This window comes from Rhinopithecus roxellana, chromosome 1 (genome assembly GCF_007565055.1).
Source record: "Rhinopithecus roxellana isolate Shanxi Qingling chromosome 1, ASM756505v1, whole genome shotgun sequence".
Taxonomy (NCBI): Eukaryota; Metazoa; Chordata; class Mammalia; order Primates; family Cercopithecidae; genus Rhinopithecus; species Rhinopithecus roxellana.
In genome coordinates, this window is record NC_044549.1 from 61,902,392 (window position 1) to 61,917,219 (window position 14,828).

The following is a 14,828-nucleotide window of genomic DNA, read 5'->3' on the forward strand; positions in this document are numbered from 1 at the left end:
AACAAAGTCTTAAACAATAGTATACATATAGCCAGGCACAGTGGCTCACGCCTGTAATCCCAGCACTTTGGGAAGCTGAGGCAGGCAGATCAAGAGGTCAAGAGATCGAGACCATCCTGGCCAACATGGTGAAACCCTGTTTCTACTAAAAACACAAATATCAGCTGGGTGTGGTGGCGTGAGCCTGTAGTCCCAGCTACTCGGGAGGCTGAGGCAGGAGAATCTCTTGAACCCAGGAGGTGGAGGTTGCAGTGAGCCGAGATAGGGCCTCTGCACTCCAGCCTGGCAATAGAGGAAGACTCAGTCTCAAAAAAACAAACAAACAAAATACATATATAGTATAAATACATAGATATTTTTCAGAGAGAATTTAGAAAAGAATGAGGAGTGCTTCCTCAGTTTTGTCACTGTAAAGTAAGGGTAGAAGTTTGTAGAAGGCAAATCTTGTCACATCTGCCATTCATTAATCCAGGGATTGACAAACTTTCTGCAGAGTGCCAGATAAATATCTTAGGCTTTGTGGGTCACACAATCTCTGTTGCAACAACTCACCTCTGCTGCTGCAGCATGAAAGCAGTTACAGGCAACAGTAAGCAAAGAGGTGTGGCTGTGTTTCAACAGAACTTATTTACTAGGTTCAGGCTGGATCTGGCCCAAGGGCCATAGTTTGCTGATTCCTGGTCTAGTTGCAGACTTATAGTGCCTTATACCTAGCCCCTGCCCAAAGAAGGTACTGAATGAACAGCTGAGACAAATTTAAAATTATGTACAGAATGCAATCTTGACAATTATAATTGTGAATCACTACATTACAAAATATAATCTTGATAATTATAACTGTGAATGTCACATACTCAGCTTACGCATTATGCTTTTCCTGTCTTAAAAACCTATTAATGGGCTGGGGGTGGTGGCTTACGCCTGTAATCCCAGCACTTTGGGAGGCCGAGGTGGGTGGATCACCTGAGGTCAGGAGTTTGAGACCAGCCTGGCCAACATAGTGAAACCCTGTCTCTACTAAAAATACAAAATTGTGGGCATGGTGGCACATGTCTGAAATCCCAGCTACTAGGGAAGCTGAGGCAGGAGAATCACTTGAACCTGGGAGGTGAAGGCTGCAGTGAGCTGAGATCACACCATTGCACTCTAGCTTGGGTGACAAGAGTGAAACCTCATCTCAAAACACCAAAAAACTACTAATGATACAGAAAGTCTATATAAATACACATGATATATATACATAGCACACAGCACAAAACTTTGTGTTTATAAGAAATAGAAATTGAATGAGAAAAATCAGAATATCATCATAAAAACACACATTGTAAATGCATTTTCACTTAATGCTTTCGGATGTTGAATTCCTACTGAGTTGAAATGGAAATATCACCCATAGAAGAAAAAAATGAGGGAAGGTAAGCAATATTATCACAGTATTATTTATCATACACATTAGGACTAAAAATAGTCAGGAAAGAATGAGCATTATGTCATTCTCTATCAGTCTTTAACCTTGTAAAAGGTTGTTGAGTTTGTCGAGGGTATATCAAGAGTAAATACAGGAGGCGATAAAGAAAACTACTTTGTATCATGTGGCCCTGAAAAATTAACACTTAATAATTATAATAATAAAAAGTCACTTTTGTCCTGCTTTAGGATGCTAACTCTTATTAATTTTTTCCAAAAATATTCCTTCCTTTGGCTCTGAGAGGCATGACTCTGCTGTTGAAAAGCAAAAGACATTTTACGCACAATTTTCCCTCTACTAGGAAGAGGTATATTGTGCCCTTCAGTGAACATAAAATTGATATTATCATCTCTTAGTTTATATCTCACTACTTAACCTTCAGATTAAAAGTTATTGGATTTGAATGACTAAGAAGACATCATGTCACCTTCCCTTCAATGTGGAGAGACAGAAGTTGAAGACGAGACAAGGTAATGTGATAAAAACATGAATTTAGGATCAGTGGATGCTCTGCCTCTTTTTTTTTTTCTTTCTTTCTTTCTTTTTTTTTTTGAGACAGACTCTCGCTCTTGTAGCCCAGGCTAGAGTGCAGTGGCACAACCTCGGCTCACTGCAACCTCCGCCTCCCGGGTTCAAGTGATTCTCCTGCCTCAGCCTGCTGAATTTACAGGCGCACGCCACCACACCCGGCTAATTTTTGTACTTTTAGTAGAGACAGGGTTTCGCCATGTTGGCTAGGCTGGTTTCAAACTCCTGACCTCAGGTGATCCGCCCGCCTTGGCCTCCAAAGGGGATTATAGGCGTGAGCCATTGTGCCCGGACAGTTTGTCTCTTTCAGTAAGTGGCGGTGATACTGAAAACTCAGTTGTGTTTGTGTGGATAATAAATTCTGAAATTAATGGTCTACCTGAAGAAACTTTGCTGAAGATGAATCTGTGTTAGGAAGTTCATTTTATTTTTGGTACAGTCAAAAAGGAGCTGTCTAACAATAGTGATAAAATAGTTAATTCAAGGGGAACATAGGGTTGCCAATCTTAAAAAAAATAATCCAATACCCTCCACAGTTGGTATCTGCACTATCAGTTTATGTAGAAGATCCTGCAAAATGTCCACATGGAAGGACCAAAGAGAAAAACAGAGCTTGCTTCCTGCCTTCCCTCTCTGGGCATGGCTCAATTTAAATACACAAAGAAGACTGGGCCTTTATGTCCCCAGGATCTATACCTCCTAAATGAGTCTTCCAATAGCACTAGCTGTTTAATAATTGCACATTGTACTTTTCCAACAAAAGAAGCACAACATATACTCCCCCACCACCTTAAAAACAAATTCATTCTAAGAGGCTTGTGTCAATATGGAACAAAGACTTTATCAAAGATCTAACTTCGTAGTTTTGTTCTCTCCAAGAGATAAGCCCATTCCATGATCACTAGGAGCACTAGCAGTTTATCAGTACTTCCCATGTGACTTTTGGAAGATGTACTCATTAGTAACTGTCAAAGGCTAAATGGAAAACACTTGATAATTTCAACACAAATAAACATATGCAATCAAAATAGTGACTTTTAGCTACACAGAATGTCTTTATAAAAAAAGTCTTTTTAAAAAATGATTTTTTCAAAATAACCCTATCCTTTATTATAAGTTCTTAACCTCTTAGTGGCAGCTAAGAAAGTTCAGGTTCTTCCCCATGCCCCTCTCTTTTCTGTTTCACGGTGCCCCCATTTTGCCAGTCATTAAGATGGAACATCCTGACTCATCATTGGTAACTCCGACTCCTCGGTATTTGCATACCTCGTAAATTCAAAAGGTCCTGCTGGTTTCCCAACATTCTCCTCAACAATCTCTTCTTATCCAGTCCCTCCTTTCTCTTTCTGTTTCACTCATTCGTAAATAGTCTGTCAAAGAACTGCCCTACATCAGGTACTATGCTGTGTGCTGAGGAAGTACCAGGGAATGAGGACGGTGATCTCAGCCCCCATTCCCTGATGAACTTACACTTCACTAAGGCATTCAGATGGAGGAGGAGATGTTCAAGAAGCCAGGAGGGATCAACAACAGGGTGCCCTCAATTCATTGGGGCCACGTTAGTGGCCCATTACTAAATGTCAGACCAGCTGCAGCAACACTATCATGGCCCCTCATCTCTCTGGGATTTCTTCCCTTCTAACCCAGCTAGGTTCAACCTTCTCATTTACTTTTAATACACCCCCTCTCATATGACCTTTCTTCTCTACTTAGAAGCCTCCCATCAGCTGAACCCAATCTGCCTTTTCACCATCTTTCTATTACCTCCATAGTTATTCTTCAGGCTCTAGCTAAGTAAACTCTAAGTTATTCTCCTATTTTTTCCTAGCACCTAACATATCAGTTCCCCCTCCACTCCCATTTTCTTCCACATATTGAGGCTCAATAAATAACAGTTGAATGAGGCTGGGTCTGGTGGCACATGCCTGTAATCCTGGCACTTTGGGAGGGTGAGGTAGGAGGACCCCTTGAGGCCAGGAGTTCAAGACCAGCCTAGGCAATATAGTGAGACCCGTATCTCTACAGGAAAACAAACAAACAAACAAACAAACAAAACAGAACAACAACAACAAAAAATCGCTGGCCTGCCGTACCAGCAACTCAGGAGCCTGATGGTGGGAAAATCGTTGGAGCCCGGGGAGGTCAAGCCTGCAGTAAGCCATGATCGCAACCCTGTACTCTAACCTGGGTGACTGAGCTAGACCCTGTCTCAAAAAAAGAAAGAAAAAAGTGAAATCAAAGAATTGCAAACGATCAAAGAAATAAATTGCAGCTGTTTTCTAGTGGAGCTCACTTATTAGCCCACTTGCAACAAACCTGAGACAAGGTCAGTATGGGAAACTCTTCACGACATTTTTTCGTCGGGGGGAGGGGAGATAATGTGGCTGTATTTCTATGAATCAAATCAAACAGAGTATTTAGCAAAGGGTCTCTGGAATGTTACAAGTAACACTTCATAATTACAATAGATTTGAGTTCAAAGACAAAGTGATGAAAAGAAACTTTCTAACATGGACTTCAATTCCCTACATAAACTTCCTTCTTGTGGCTCAGTGTACCACTGGCATTTATATTGCTATTCTTCTTTGTCATAAAAGCAGTCACCTTGTAACCCTTTTTATCAAGTAATCTATGCACTACCTAAAAGTACGCTAGACTCCATCAGGCGAGCTATAGGTTTACATTATATAAACATTCCAATTCTGCCTGCTCAGCGCTAGTTGTCAATAAACTCAAGCCATTGCAAAACAGCAAAGTAGGTTCCTTGCCTTCAGAGAACAGATAGGACCTGCCAGTTTTGCAAAAACAAACTCTTCACAATCACTGAAACTAATCTATCAACAAATTACCATTAAAGTCATACCTCCTGAAAGTTCAAAAACAGATTTGTGAGTAGACAAGAGATAGGGCGTTCTTTTTTTATGATTATTTTTATTAGCTCACAGGTCAGGGCTTAAAATTACCTTTTCAAAGTGGCAAAGCTTTCTCTTGAAGTCAAGAGGGTACACTTCACTCATAATGAAATGTGGCACCTGGCTTTCTATTACCACATTCTCCTATGTTGTGGGTCCTTTTTCTTCTTTTGCTTCTCGTGCCATTTTAATTTTCAATGGAGAGATTAATGACACACAACTGTTTAGTAATCAAAACTTGAAAGAATTTCATACAAGTCTCACATCACAAGTTACATAAATCTTTGACAACAATATTTTGATGGAAGGCAGGTCTAAACTAACAGAGTAGAGCACTATATTTAGCATTCAGGGTGAAATATGCCTTTTCTAGAAACAGCCACAAAGGGAATCAAGACAATGTGGGGGGTCAGTGTTGTGGCTGCTTTTTCTTTATTTGTCAGAATTATCTGAATTCCTGTCTCAGTTTTGTTTCAGTCTGTTTCTATGGTTATCACTAACATTTTGGTGGCATTCATTCCTACACAAAATATTTTTGACCATCAATACTTTCCACATTACTTGAACTACTGCAACATCTTCAATAAAAGTATATCTCAGCATAGCAATTCCTTTAAAATTACAGCTGGGTTTTTACCTACCAGTAAGGGAAGGTGCTAGCCCCCAGCACAGTACTCGGCCCCATTAAGGCATTCAATAAATACTAATAATACCTTCTTCTATGCCCCTTTCCTGGAAGTTCCCCTTCTAGGACACAGAGGTGCTGACCAGCTTTTCCCTGTCAGCATCAAGAGACCCTCCTTTCAGACACAGTCTCCAGCAGTTACAATGGGAAAGGCTACTTGAGGGCATTCCTAATAAAGTTCATAAGCTACCTTTTTCAAAGAAAAAAGTGGTAGAATGGTATGGCCAACCCAGCCATTGCTACCCAGTCTTTACACCTATAGATCCATACCATATAACCTGCGTCATTTTCCATAAGGTATGAAACAAGGCCAGGAATGGCCTCTGGAATTTTAATATGGTGTCCCAGAGGCCTATGGGTAAAAATGAGATGCAAAGAATGAGATGCAATAAGCACCTTCATGCAGTGGTGCTTAATCCAGTACAGACACCAACAGCTATTTCTTGCAGGCACTGTTTCTCAGAGGCAATTAAAAAGCTGGAAATGGCCAGGCGCGGTGGCTCAAGCCTGTAATCCCAGCACTTTGCGAGGCCGAGACGGGCGGATCACAAGGTCAGGAGATCGAGACCATCCTGGCTAACAAGGTGAAACCCCCTCTCTACTAAAAAAACACAAAAAACTAGCTGGGTGCGGTGTCGGGTGCCTGTAGTCCCAGCTACCCGGAGGCTGAGGCAGGAGAATGGCGTAAACCCGGGAGGCGGAGCTTGCAGTGAGCTGAGATCCAGCCACTGCACTCTAGCCTGGGCGACAGAGCGAGACTCCGTTTCAAAAAAAAAAAAAAAAAAAAGCTGGAAATGTTTGCGGGACAGCTTTCTTCTTCGACTCAATATCCACCAGCAATTTCACTAACAATAACTAATGAAGGGATGCATTTTGCCATTTTGAATGTGAAGAGAAGAAATTTCATTTGCTTGTGTATTTTTTGTTTTTCGACACAGGGTCTCAATCTGTCACCCAGCCCAGGCTGGAGTGCAGTGGCAAGATCTCAGCTCACTGCAGCCTCAACCTCTCATGCTCAAGGGATCCTCCCACCTCAGCCTCATAAGTAGCTGGGACCACAGGCATGTGCCATCATCCCTAGATAACTTTTGTATTTTTTGTAGAGACGAGGTTTTGCCATGTTGCCCAGGCTAGTCTCAAACTCCTGAGCTCAAGCAATCTGCCTGCCTTGCCCTCCCAAAATGGTGGGATTACAGGCATGAGACACTGCATGCAGCCTGCTTGTATATTTATTTATGCTGAAACAAAAAAAGTTAAACTTAAAACACTGACACTATGGTCCCTCTACTACCATTTCCCATGTTCAGAGGACGCTGAGATTTCAATTCCTGATTCTCCCAGGTTCCTCCGGTACTGTATTTTCTACATCCCCTTTGTTTTGTTGTTGTTGTTTATTTATTTACTTATTTTGAGACAGACTCTCAGTTTGTCGCCCAGGCTGGAGCGCAGTGGCACAATCTTGGCTCACTGCAACCTCTGCCTCCCAGGTTCAAGTGATTCTCCTGCCTCAGCCTCCTGAGTAGCTGGGACTACAGTCGTGCACCACCATGCCCAGCTAATGTTTCTATTTTTAGTAGAGACAGGGTTTTGCCATGTTGGCCAGGCTGGTCTCCAACTCCTGGCCTCAAGTGATCAGCCTGCCCCGGCCTCCCAAAGTGCTGAGATTACAGGCGTGAGCCACCACAGCTGACCTCTACATCCCTTTGAATGTACATAACTAGACTCTTTGCCTGAGTCCCACCCATTTCTCTGATCTTCTTGTGTTCTGGGAAGTGACTAATCTTTGACCTCCTTCAATGGCTCATTGGAAAAATTCAACCTGATGGGTCCTCTTTACTCCCCTTCTTTTTCAAGAGAATTTCCTATCTACCGTTCCCACCTCCTTACTAGTCATTTCACATTTTCTCTCCTTCTTTTACATTGTTAACTTAAAACATACACAGTCTTCTGGGCCACAAGACCCAACACCTTAAACCAGATGTCAAAGAAAGAAGCCATGGGAAGTAAACACTTTGCTTATCCACACTCTCTAAATAATACATGTTCAAACTCCAAATACAGCATGTCTTAAGTTTTTTCTCACAGATTCCCTCTAACCTGCTCTCTTCATATAAAATGATAGCCACACCTCAAAACTGCAGCAACCAAAGCTCTCTCTATACTGACTTGCAGACAATAAAACTGCCAGGTGGTACCAAAAAAAAAAAAAAAAAAAAAAAGGAAAGAAAGAAACCCCACAAAAACCTCATCATTAAATGGAATGTTGTTAAGAAATAGCTGTTTTATTTAACAGCTATTCATTTTTATTGAATAAACATTTTCTAGAATGCATTCTGTTAATTGACCTGACAGCATATGCTGTATATGGAGAAACTTCTAAACATTATGCTCTATGTAATATGCTTATCTGAAACAGCTCTCATTTGCAGCAATATGGAAATAAAATTCTGCTTTCTAAAATTCAAGACTTTTAAAATGCATTAATCCACACAGTTTATGAAATTGTTCTGGACATTTTAAAATCCTTTCTTTAAGAAAAAAAAAATTTAGTAATTGCTAATAGTATTTGTTGCTGAGTTTCATAATGGAGTAGTGCACATCCAATACAACTTTTACAGACATAGAAATGGTGCAGGCATAATAGGAAATAAAAAGCAGTTATGTATCGGGTAAAGAATTACTCAATGGATAAAAGAAAATGTTCAGAAACTCTATCAAATTATATTATTAGAAAACTATTGTTATAATAGTTTCATGGCCCAGACATAAATAGAGTTGAAACATTACAGAGATAATATATTTAGTTTTGAGGAAGGAAGACAGTTTGTGAGTGTGTTGGCAGGCTCTACCAGCTAATGGCAGCACCTCTCTTGGGCTGATGGCTTCTGAGTGATGAGTCTACCTTCCAGCCCAGAATTGCCAACTCCACTACCTAGAGGCATAAATGAGCAATGCTGCTGGTGGGAATGAGAGCAGGCTGGAGCGCTCCCTGTCTTCAATAGCAATTCATCTCCCAACAATTGTTGCCCTTGTGGGACTATCAGCCCAAGGTTATCAGATATTCTAATTTTTCAAAAGAAGATGGAAAAGCCAGATTTGCCCCATTTCTCTAGGTTGTCAACTAATTTTTAGAAATGACAATGCCATTTGAACGCAATTAAGTCAACCTATAAACAAAACTCACTATGGAACTAGTGCACTCCATAGTGAATCTTTGTCAGGGCCCTCCCATCCTGAAAAGGGCATTTGCTGTAATTTGTAATTATCTTTGATAATATGGAGCAAACATGGAAAGGTTTGCATTTATTTATTTTAAATCCTGGCACTAAGTAAAAACTCTCCCCATATCCTCAATGATGGTATTGGTGCAACTAGAAAATCCTCCAACATTCAATATAATACACAGCATAATTAACTCGTTTTTATGCCAGGCCCTTTTAAGCCAGATCTTCGTGTTCCATGGACTTCTAACATATTTTACAGTTCTAATTCTCTTCCACTGTCCTACATTAATCAAAGCTGTAACCCCTGTTGTCTTTGTACTACGGAATCTGAATGTGCCCCTGGCGAGGAATGGGGGAAAAGTCAACAGGAATTAAATTTCAGTGCAACTGTTTACTCAACTGTGGCCTGCAGTTATTGAAATTTTATCCGTGGTTTTGTGTGACTACCGCAGTAATGAATTCAGCATGGCTGTGATTTTCTCACTGCTGGTATTCTCACTTCAAGTAAAAACCTGTAGAATAAAAATGATGAAAACAACCCTAGTCCATTGTAGAATGCTCACACTTCTCCAAACTGTCTAATTGTTGCAGTTTTCAGTCCAGAAGAAAACTCTGATAACTCTAGTCCTGTAGAAATATTTTCAGTCCTGTAGTTTTACTTATTTCATCTAGAGATTTCCCTTTTCCCCAACAACCTGTTAAGAGCCTTATCATATACTTAGGGGAGTTGAACAGCTGTCAATGTCACATTTTAAAAGACCTCAAAAGGCTTTGCTAACCACAATACAGGGGGTTTTAGCCACAATGATAGACCCCACTGCTTTGTTTCTTCCCAAAACGTGTCAACGGCATACAGAGAAAAGACTGTCATAAAAACATTTGAAAACAGTATAAAAGTCTAATCATAAAACATTTCTTGACCTTTGTATCAATAACCAGTAACAACAAATTTTCCAAAGTGGTCATGGCCAAAGGAAGATGTGGATAAATACATTTGCAACTGATACTTTTTAAGGAAGATGTTGGTGAAGTAGGCTTTTATAATTGTATTCTATGTAGCCGATTTGTTACTGCTGTTGTGTGTGTGCACGCATGCGAGTTTTGGGTTTATATGTAAACCACATGTTTTGATGGTTTATATGTAAAGTTTTTTGGAGATCCTGAATGATTTTTAGCTCCTCAAATAAAAATCAGAAGTTAATTTCCCATTTCTTAAATTAATGTAATCTAAATACTAATTATTTAGTATCACCACACCAGTCAGTAGCCCCATCTCAAGTGTTCAAGTGCTTCATAAAGAAATAGTCAATCTTGACACTCGTCTGGTAAGGGCATAGAAGATATCATTCAAAAACATTAACTATTCTGAATAAAATGGCTGAGAACATCACATGAACACGTACTAGCACGAATACATGGAGACCCTTTTACTATCTACTGCGCGGTTTCGCTAACAACCTCACTGGTTGGAATTTGGCCATCTGCACTAACTTAAATGCACAAAGTTTATACACAACGAACATCACAAATTCCATCTGAAGTGAGCTCGTGGTGCAGGCACAAATGGGTTTGGACTGCCAATGAAAGAAAGATCAAATCACTTGCAGGAAGTCCTCTGAATTAAGACTTTTGCTGGTCTGTTACTTTTCCTTTCTTTCACTTTGTTGCATCTTTCTCCCAACAGGTTCCACAGTCTCATGTTGGTTCCACCACCTTGTAAGGAGCTAACAACCTAATCATTCCTTACTCAACTCTTTGCAAGGAGAAAATAAACATGGTTTAGAGCTTGTCTCAAAGTTGCATCCCAAACATAAGCTTAGCTTGTCTGACACAGATTCCAAGAAAATGGTTTGAGAAGCACTTTGTCCCTATCTTCTTCCTCCCCACCAAAGTTACTGTAGCTTTCAGAAAGGCCCAAAGATACTTCATTCTTTTTAATTCACCTGTTTCTGAGCGGCATCATAACTATGTTTTGAATAAGTAAATCGAGAACAAAACAGGTCATAAACCATCTATTATCATTAACAAATCCTAATAATATTTCCTGATTCCAAGACAGGCTAGAAAACCAAAGCCAGTCTTCAAGCAAATGCCGTTACTTATTTGAATTTTTATCAACACTTTGACAACAAAACACCATTTCTTGGGTCGCCTGTACCATCTGGAAATATTTTACCAGTCACTCACAGGTACCCAGTTCCATACCTGTAAAAAGTATAACTAACAGGAATGAGTCTACCCCAACTTACGTACATTTTGGGGAGGCGCCAATAAGAGATAACTCAAAGCAGTAGGACTTAGCCACAAACTCACTGCTGCATGAATACAGGGAACATAGGTAAATACCCTAAACCCCCAAATCCTACAGGTAGAGGAAAGCAGCTTCCTATAGTGATGCCCGTGTTCTACATGTTTTGGCTGTTATCTCAGCATTTCTGCCTGTATTTCTATGTATTTATTTCAACTCTCCTTACTCACCTACTCTTCTTCTCTCTTTTATTCCTTAGCTCTTATTTCCTTCTTCACAGGCTTAAGCCTGTTTTTCGTTTAATTTTTATTTTTGCATGAAAGCAGTGGGAACCATTTCTCCAAAGAATAATTTTATTCAAAACGGGGAAAGGTTAGGCTGACACAGGTCCACTCAATCTTCGTCTCAGCAACTGTTCCCCACAAGGGGACCTGCAGGACTTTCCAACTCCCAAGGGCTTGAAAATTAGTCTCTTAAGCCAACTGCTGGGACTCCTAGAGGACGGATGGTTTATGAGATGCCACTGACAGAATGACAGATTGGCAGACAGGTGAGCACAAAATGCTGATCGTGAGATCGTGATTAAACGTAAAATTCAGCGGTAAAATTCGCATCCACCACCCTCCACCTCCCAAGACTCCAAAGCCTCAGTACCTGTTGCTGCTGCTGCTGGGCGTGGGCGAGGTCAGCTGCCCCGATGTCCACGGCCGGCGTCTCTCCGTTGGAACGCCCCTCCCGGAGACTGCCGCACTCTAGTAAGTGGTTGCTGCCGCCCGACCCATTCTGGATGGCTGAACCGTTACTTTTTGCCTCAGTCCCAGATTCTTGCATCATGACTCAAAAACCTGATACAAGGATTTCCAAGATGGGGTGCGGGGGGGGGGGGGGGGGGGGGGGAGAAAAAAAAAGCAGCTGTTAAAACAGTTGTGCATAAGGAGAAGGGCCTTGGTTTAAATGTTGCCAAAATCTGTAAACAGTTGTCATTTTCTTTCACTCAACTTGCCCCTCATTAGCGGGTCAGGTCCCTAGTTTTGGGTTTGAAACTGTCATTCCCAATTCAAGTTTCAGTAGTATTGTTTTAAATTATATATATATATATTACCCTTAGAAAAACTTATATTTGTAGGTAAACCTAGAATTCAAGATTAAACTTTTCTTTTTTCTTTTTTTTTTTGAGATGGAGTCTGGCTCTGTCACCCAGGCTGGAGTGCACTGGTGCAATCTCGGCTCACTGCAACCTCCACCTCCCGGGTTCAAGACATTCTCCTGCCTCAGCCTCTGAGTACCTAGGATTACAGGTGCATGCCACCATGCCCGGCTAATTTTTTGTCTATTTTTAGTAAAGAAAGGGATTTCACCATGTTGGTCAGGTTGGTCCTGAATTCCTGACCTCATGATCCACCCGCCTCGGCCTCCCAAAGTACTGGGATTGCAGCCACTGCGCCCGGCCCAAGATTAAATTTTTCTTCTATCTGGTTCCTTTGCTCAAAAACCAGCAAGTCATCCTATAGAGCATATTAGGTATAAACATTAAATTTTAACATGTGCAGGCACTATTTGTTGATACTACACTATGTTTTTTTTTTTTTTTTTTTTTTTTGAGACAGGGCCTTGCTCTGTCACCCAGGCTGAAGTGCAGTGGCACTATCTCTGCTCTGCCTCCGCCTCCTGGGCTCAACCAATTCTCCTGCCTCAGCCTCCCAAGCAGCTGGGATTACAGGTGCCCACCACCATGCCCAGCTAATTTTTGTATTTTTAGTAGAGACAGGGTTTCATCATATTGGCCAGGCTGGTTTTGAACTCGTGACCTCAGGTGATGTACCCGCCTCGGCCTCCCAAAGTGCTGGGATTACAGGCCTCGTGAGCCATGGCACCTGGCCAAAGGTATTACAAGTCTAATAGAAAAAAATATATAGGCCTGGGGGCAGTGGCTCACGTCTATAATCCCAGGACTTTAGGAGGATGAGGCAGATGGAACACTTGAGGTCAGGAGTTCGAGACCAGTGTGGCCAACATGGTGAAACCCTGTCTAGTAAAGTACAAGAAAGAAAAGAAAAAATAAATTAGCCAGTCATGGTGACAGGCACCTGTAATCCCAGCTACTTGGAAGGCTGAGGCATGAGAACTGATTGAACCCAGGGGGTGGAGGTTGCAGTGAGCCAAGATCATGCCATTGCACTCCAGCCTAGGTGATAGGGCGAGACTCCATCTCAAAACAAAAGAAAAGAAAAAGAAAAGAAAATATGGTGCAAAATGAGTAGCTAGAAAATATAACTTAGAGCCAGGCTCACGCCTGTAATTCCAGGACTTTGGGAGGCCAAGGCGGGCAGATTACCAGGTCAGGAGTTCAAGACCAGCCTGGCCAATATGGTAAAACCCTGCCTCTACTAAAAATACAAAAATTAGCTGGGCATGGTGGTGTGTGCCTGTAATCCCAGCTACTCAGGAGACTAAGGCAGGAAAACTGCTTGAACCGGGACCCGGGAGGCAGAGCTTGCAGTGAGCCGAGATCACCCCACTGCACTCCAGCCTGGGCTACAGAGCGAGACTCTGTCTCAAAAAAAAAAAAAAAAAAAAGAGAAAATATCACTCAGTTACGTGTAAATACATTTCACATTAACTCTTATTACTCTCTGGGCACAAAACCATTATCCCAGAGAGCCAATTCAGCACTTGGCTCAGAAAAGATGTCCAAAGATGAAGAAAGACAGATAACATTTGCTAATACCAACTGCTACCATCTACCGATCACCAGTGTTGCGTCAGGCAGGCCCTAATGCAGGTGATTTACACACATTCTCCAATTCAGTGCTGATGACGATTGTTACCCTCAGTTTGCAGATGAGAAAACTAAGCCTCCACAAGTTATTTAATTTGTCCACTACATGTCACAGCCAGTAATGGTGGAATCAGGATTTGAACCAGTTCAGTTAAGTCAAAGCTCTTAACCACAATGTCTATTTTTAAAGTTGAGGTTCAGTGGGGGCAAAACAATGAAAATGGCAAGGTCACACTCCAAGTTCATAGACCAAGATTTGGAAAAGGAAAAGCAAAAGTCATTAAAGGAAGTAAAGAGTTCAAACATGAAAGCTGAGAAATGCCTGAATAATTAAGACTTTAATGTGAAATACCAATCCCAGATTAAAGGGCAGAAAATTTTTAGGCAAATGTGTTCCAATTGTGTAAGGACATATGTACAACCAATGCTACAGATTTCTGCCCCATACATGAAATGTGACAACAGGGAAATTTCAATCTTTGGGTATCTTTAGAGGACATTGTTTTCTTGCTAGAAATTGGATGAAGTCTGTTTTCTGCAGACTTGCACAAAAACCAAATGGAAAAATTAAAAGCAGAAAAATTCACATCTTTCTTCATTTCCTTTCACTGCATAGCATGATCCAACTTGATATAGACTTCATAAACCCAAAAGATGTATTTATTTTTTAAGTTGATCCAAAAGTGGATTGAGAATGGCATTTTTCACTAGCAGGTGGGAAACAAACTGAGAAGTAACAGCTGATTCACTCTCGTTTCTTGATTTTTATTATTATTTTTTCATTCTCATGTCTTCAGATCAGACTTTCTAATAATTATAGTCCTTTAGAAATTGCAGTTATATTCTTACCACAGAGTAAAGCATCTTTCAAAAATAACCAAAATCTTCCCTAAGATACACGAATCAGGTAATGAGATAACAAGAGTGCCTTGTTCATCACCAAAAAAGAAATGAATTGTGAAATCTAGGTACTTTTCCCTGGGC

General features: G+C 41.0%; 1 protein-coding gene across 7 annotated transcripts in view; it reads right to left on the minus strand.

Moving 5' to 3' along the window:
* The window catches only part of FOXP1 (forkhead box P1), a 632,214-nt gene that overhangs the window by 233,640 nt on the left and 383,746 nt on the right, over window positions 1–14,828 (minus strand). For all 7 annotated transcript variants that reach the window (XM_030918371.1, XM_030918333.1, XM_030918145.1 and 4 more), the window contains one exon: window positions 11,720–11,910. In XM_030918371.1, the coding sequence (XP_030774231.1) occupies window positions 11,720–11,899 (180 nt within the window). In that variant the 5' untranslated portion in view covers window positions 11,900–11,910. The remainder of the gene's footprint in view (window positions 1–11,719; window positions 11,911–14,828) is intronic.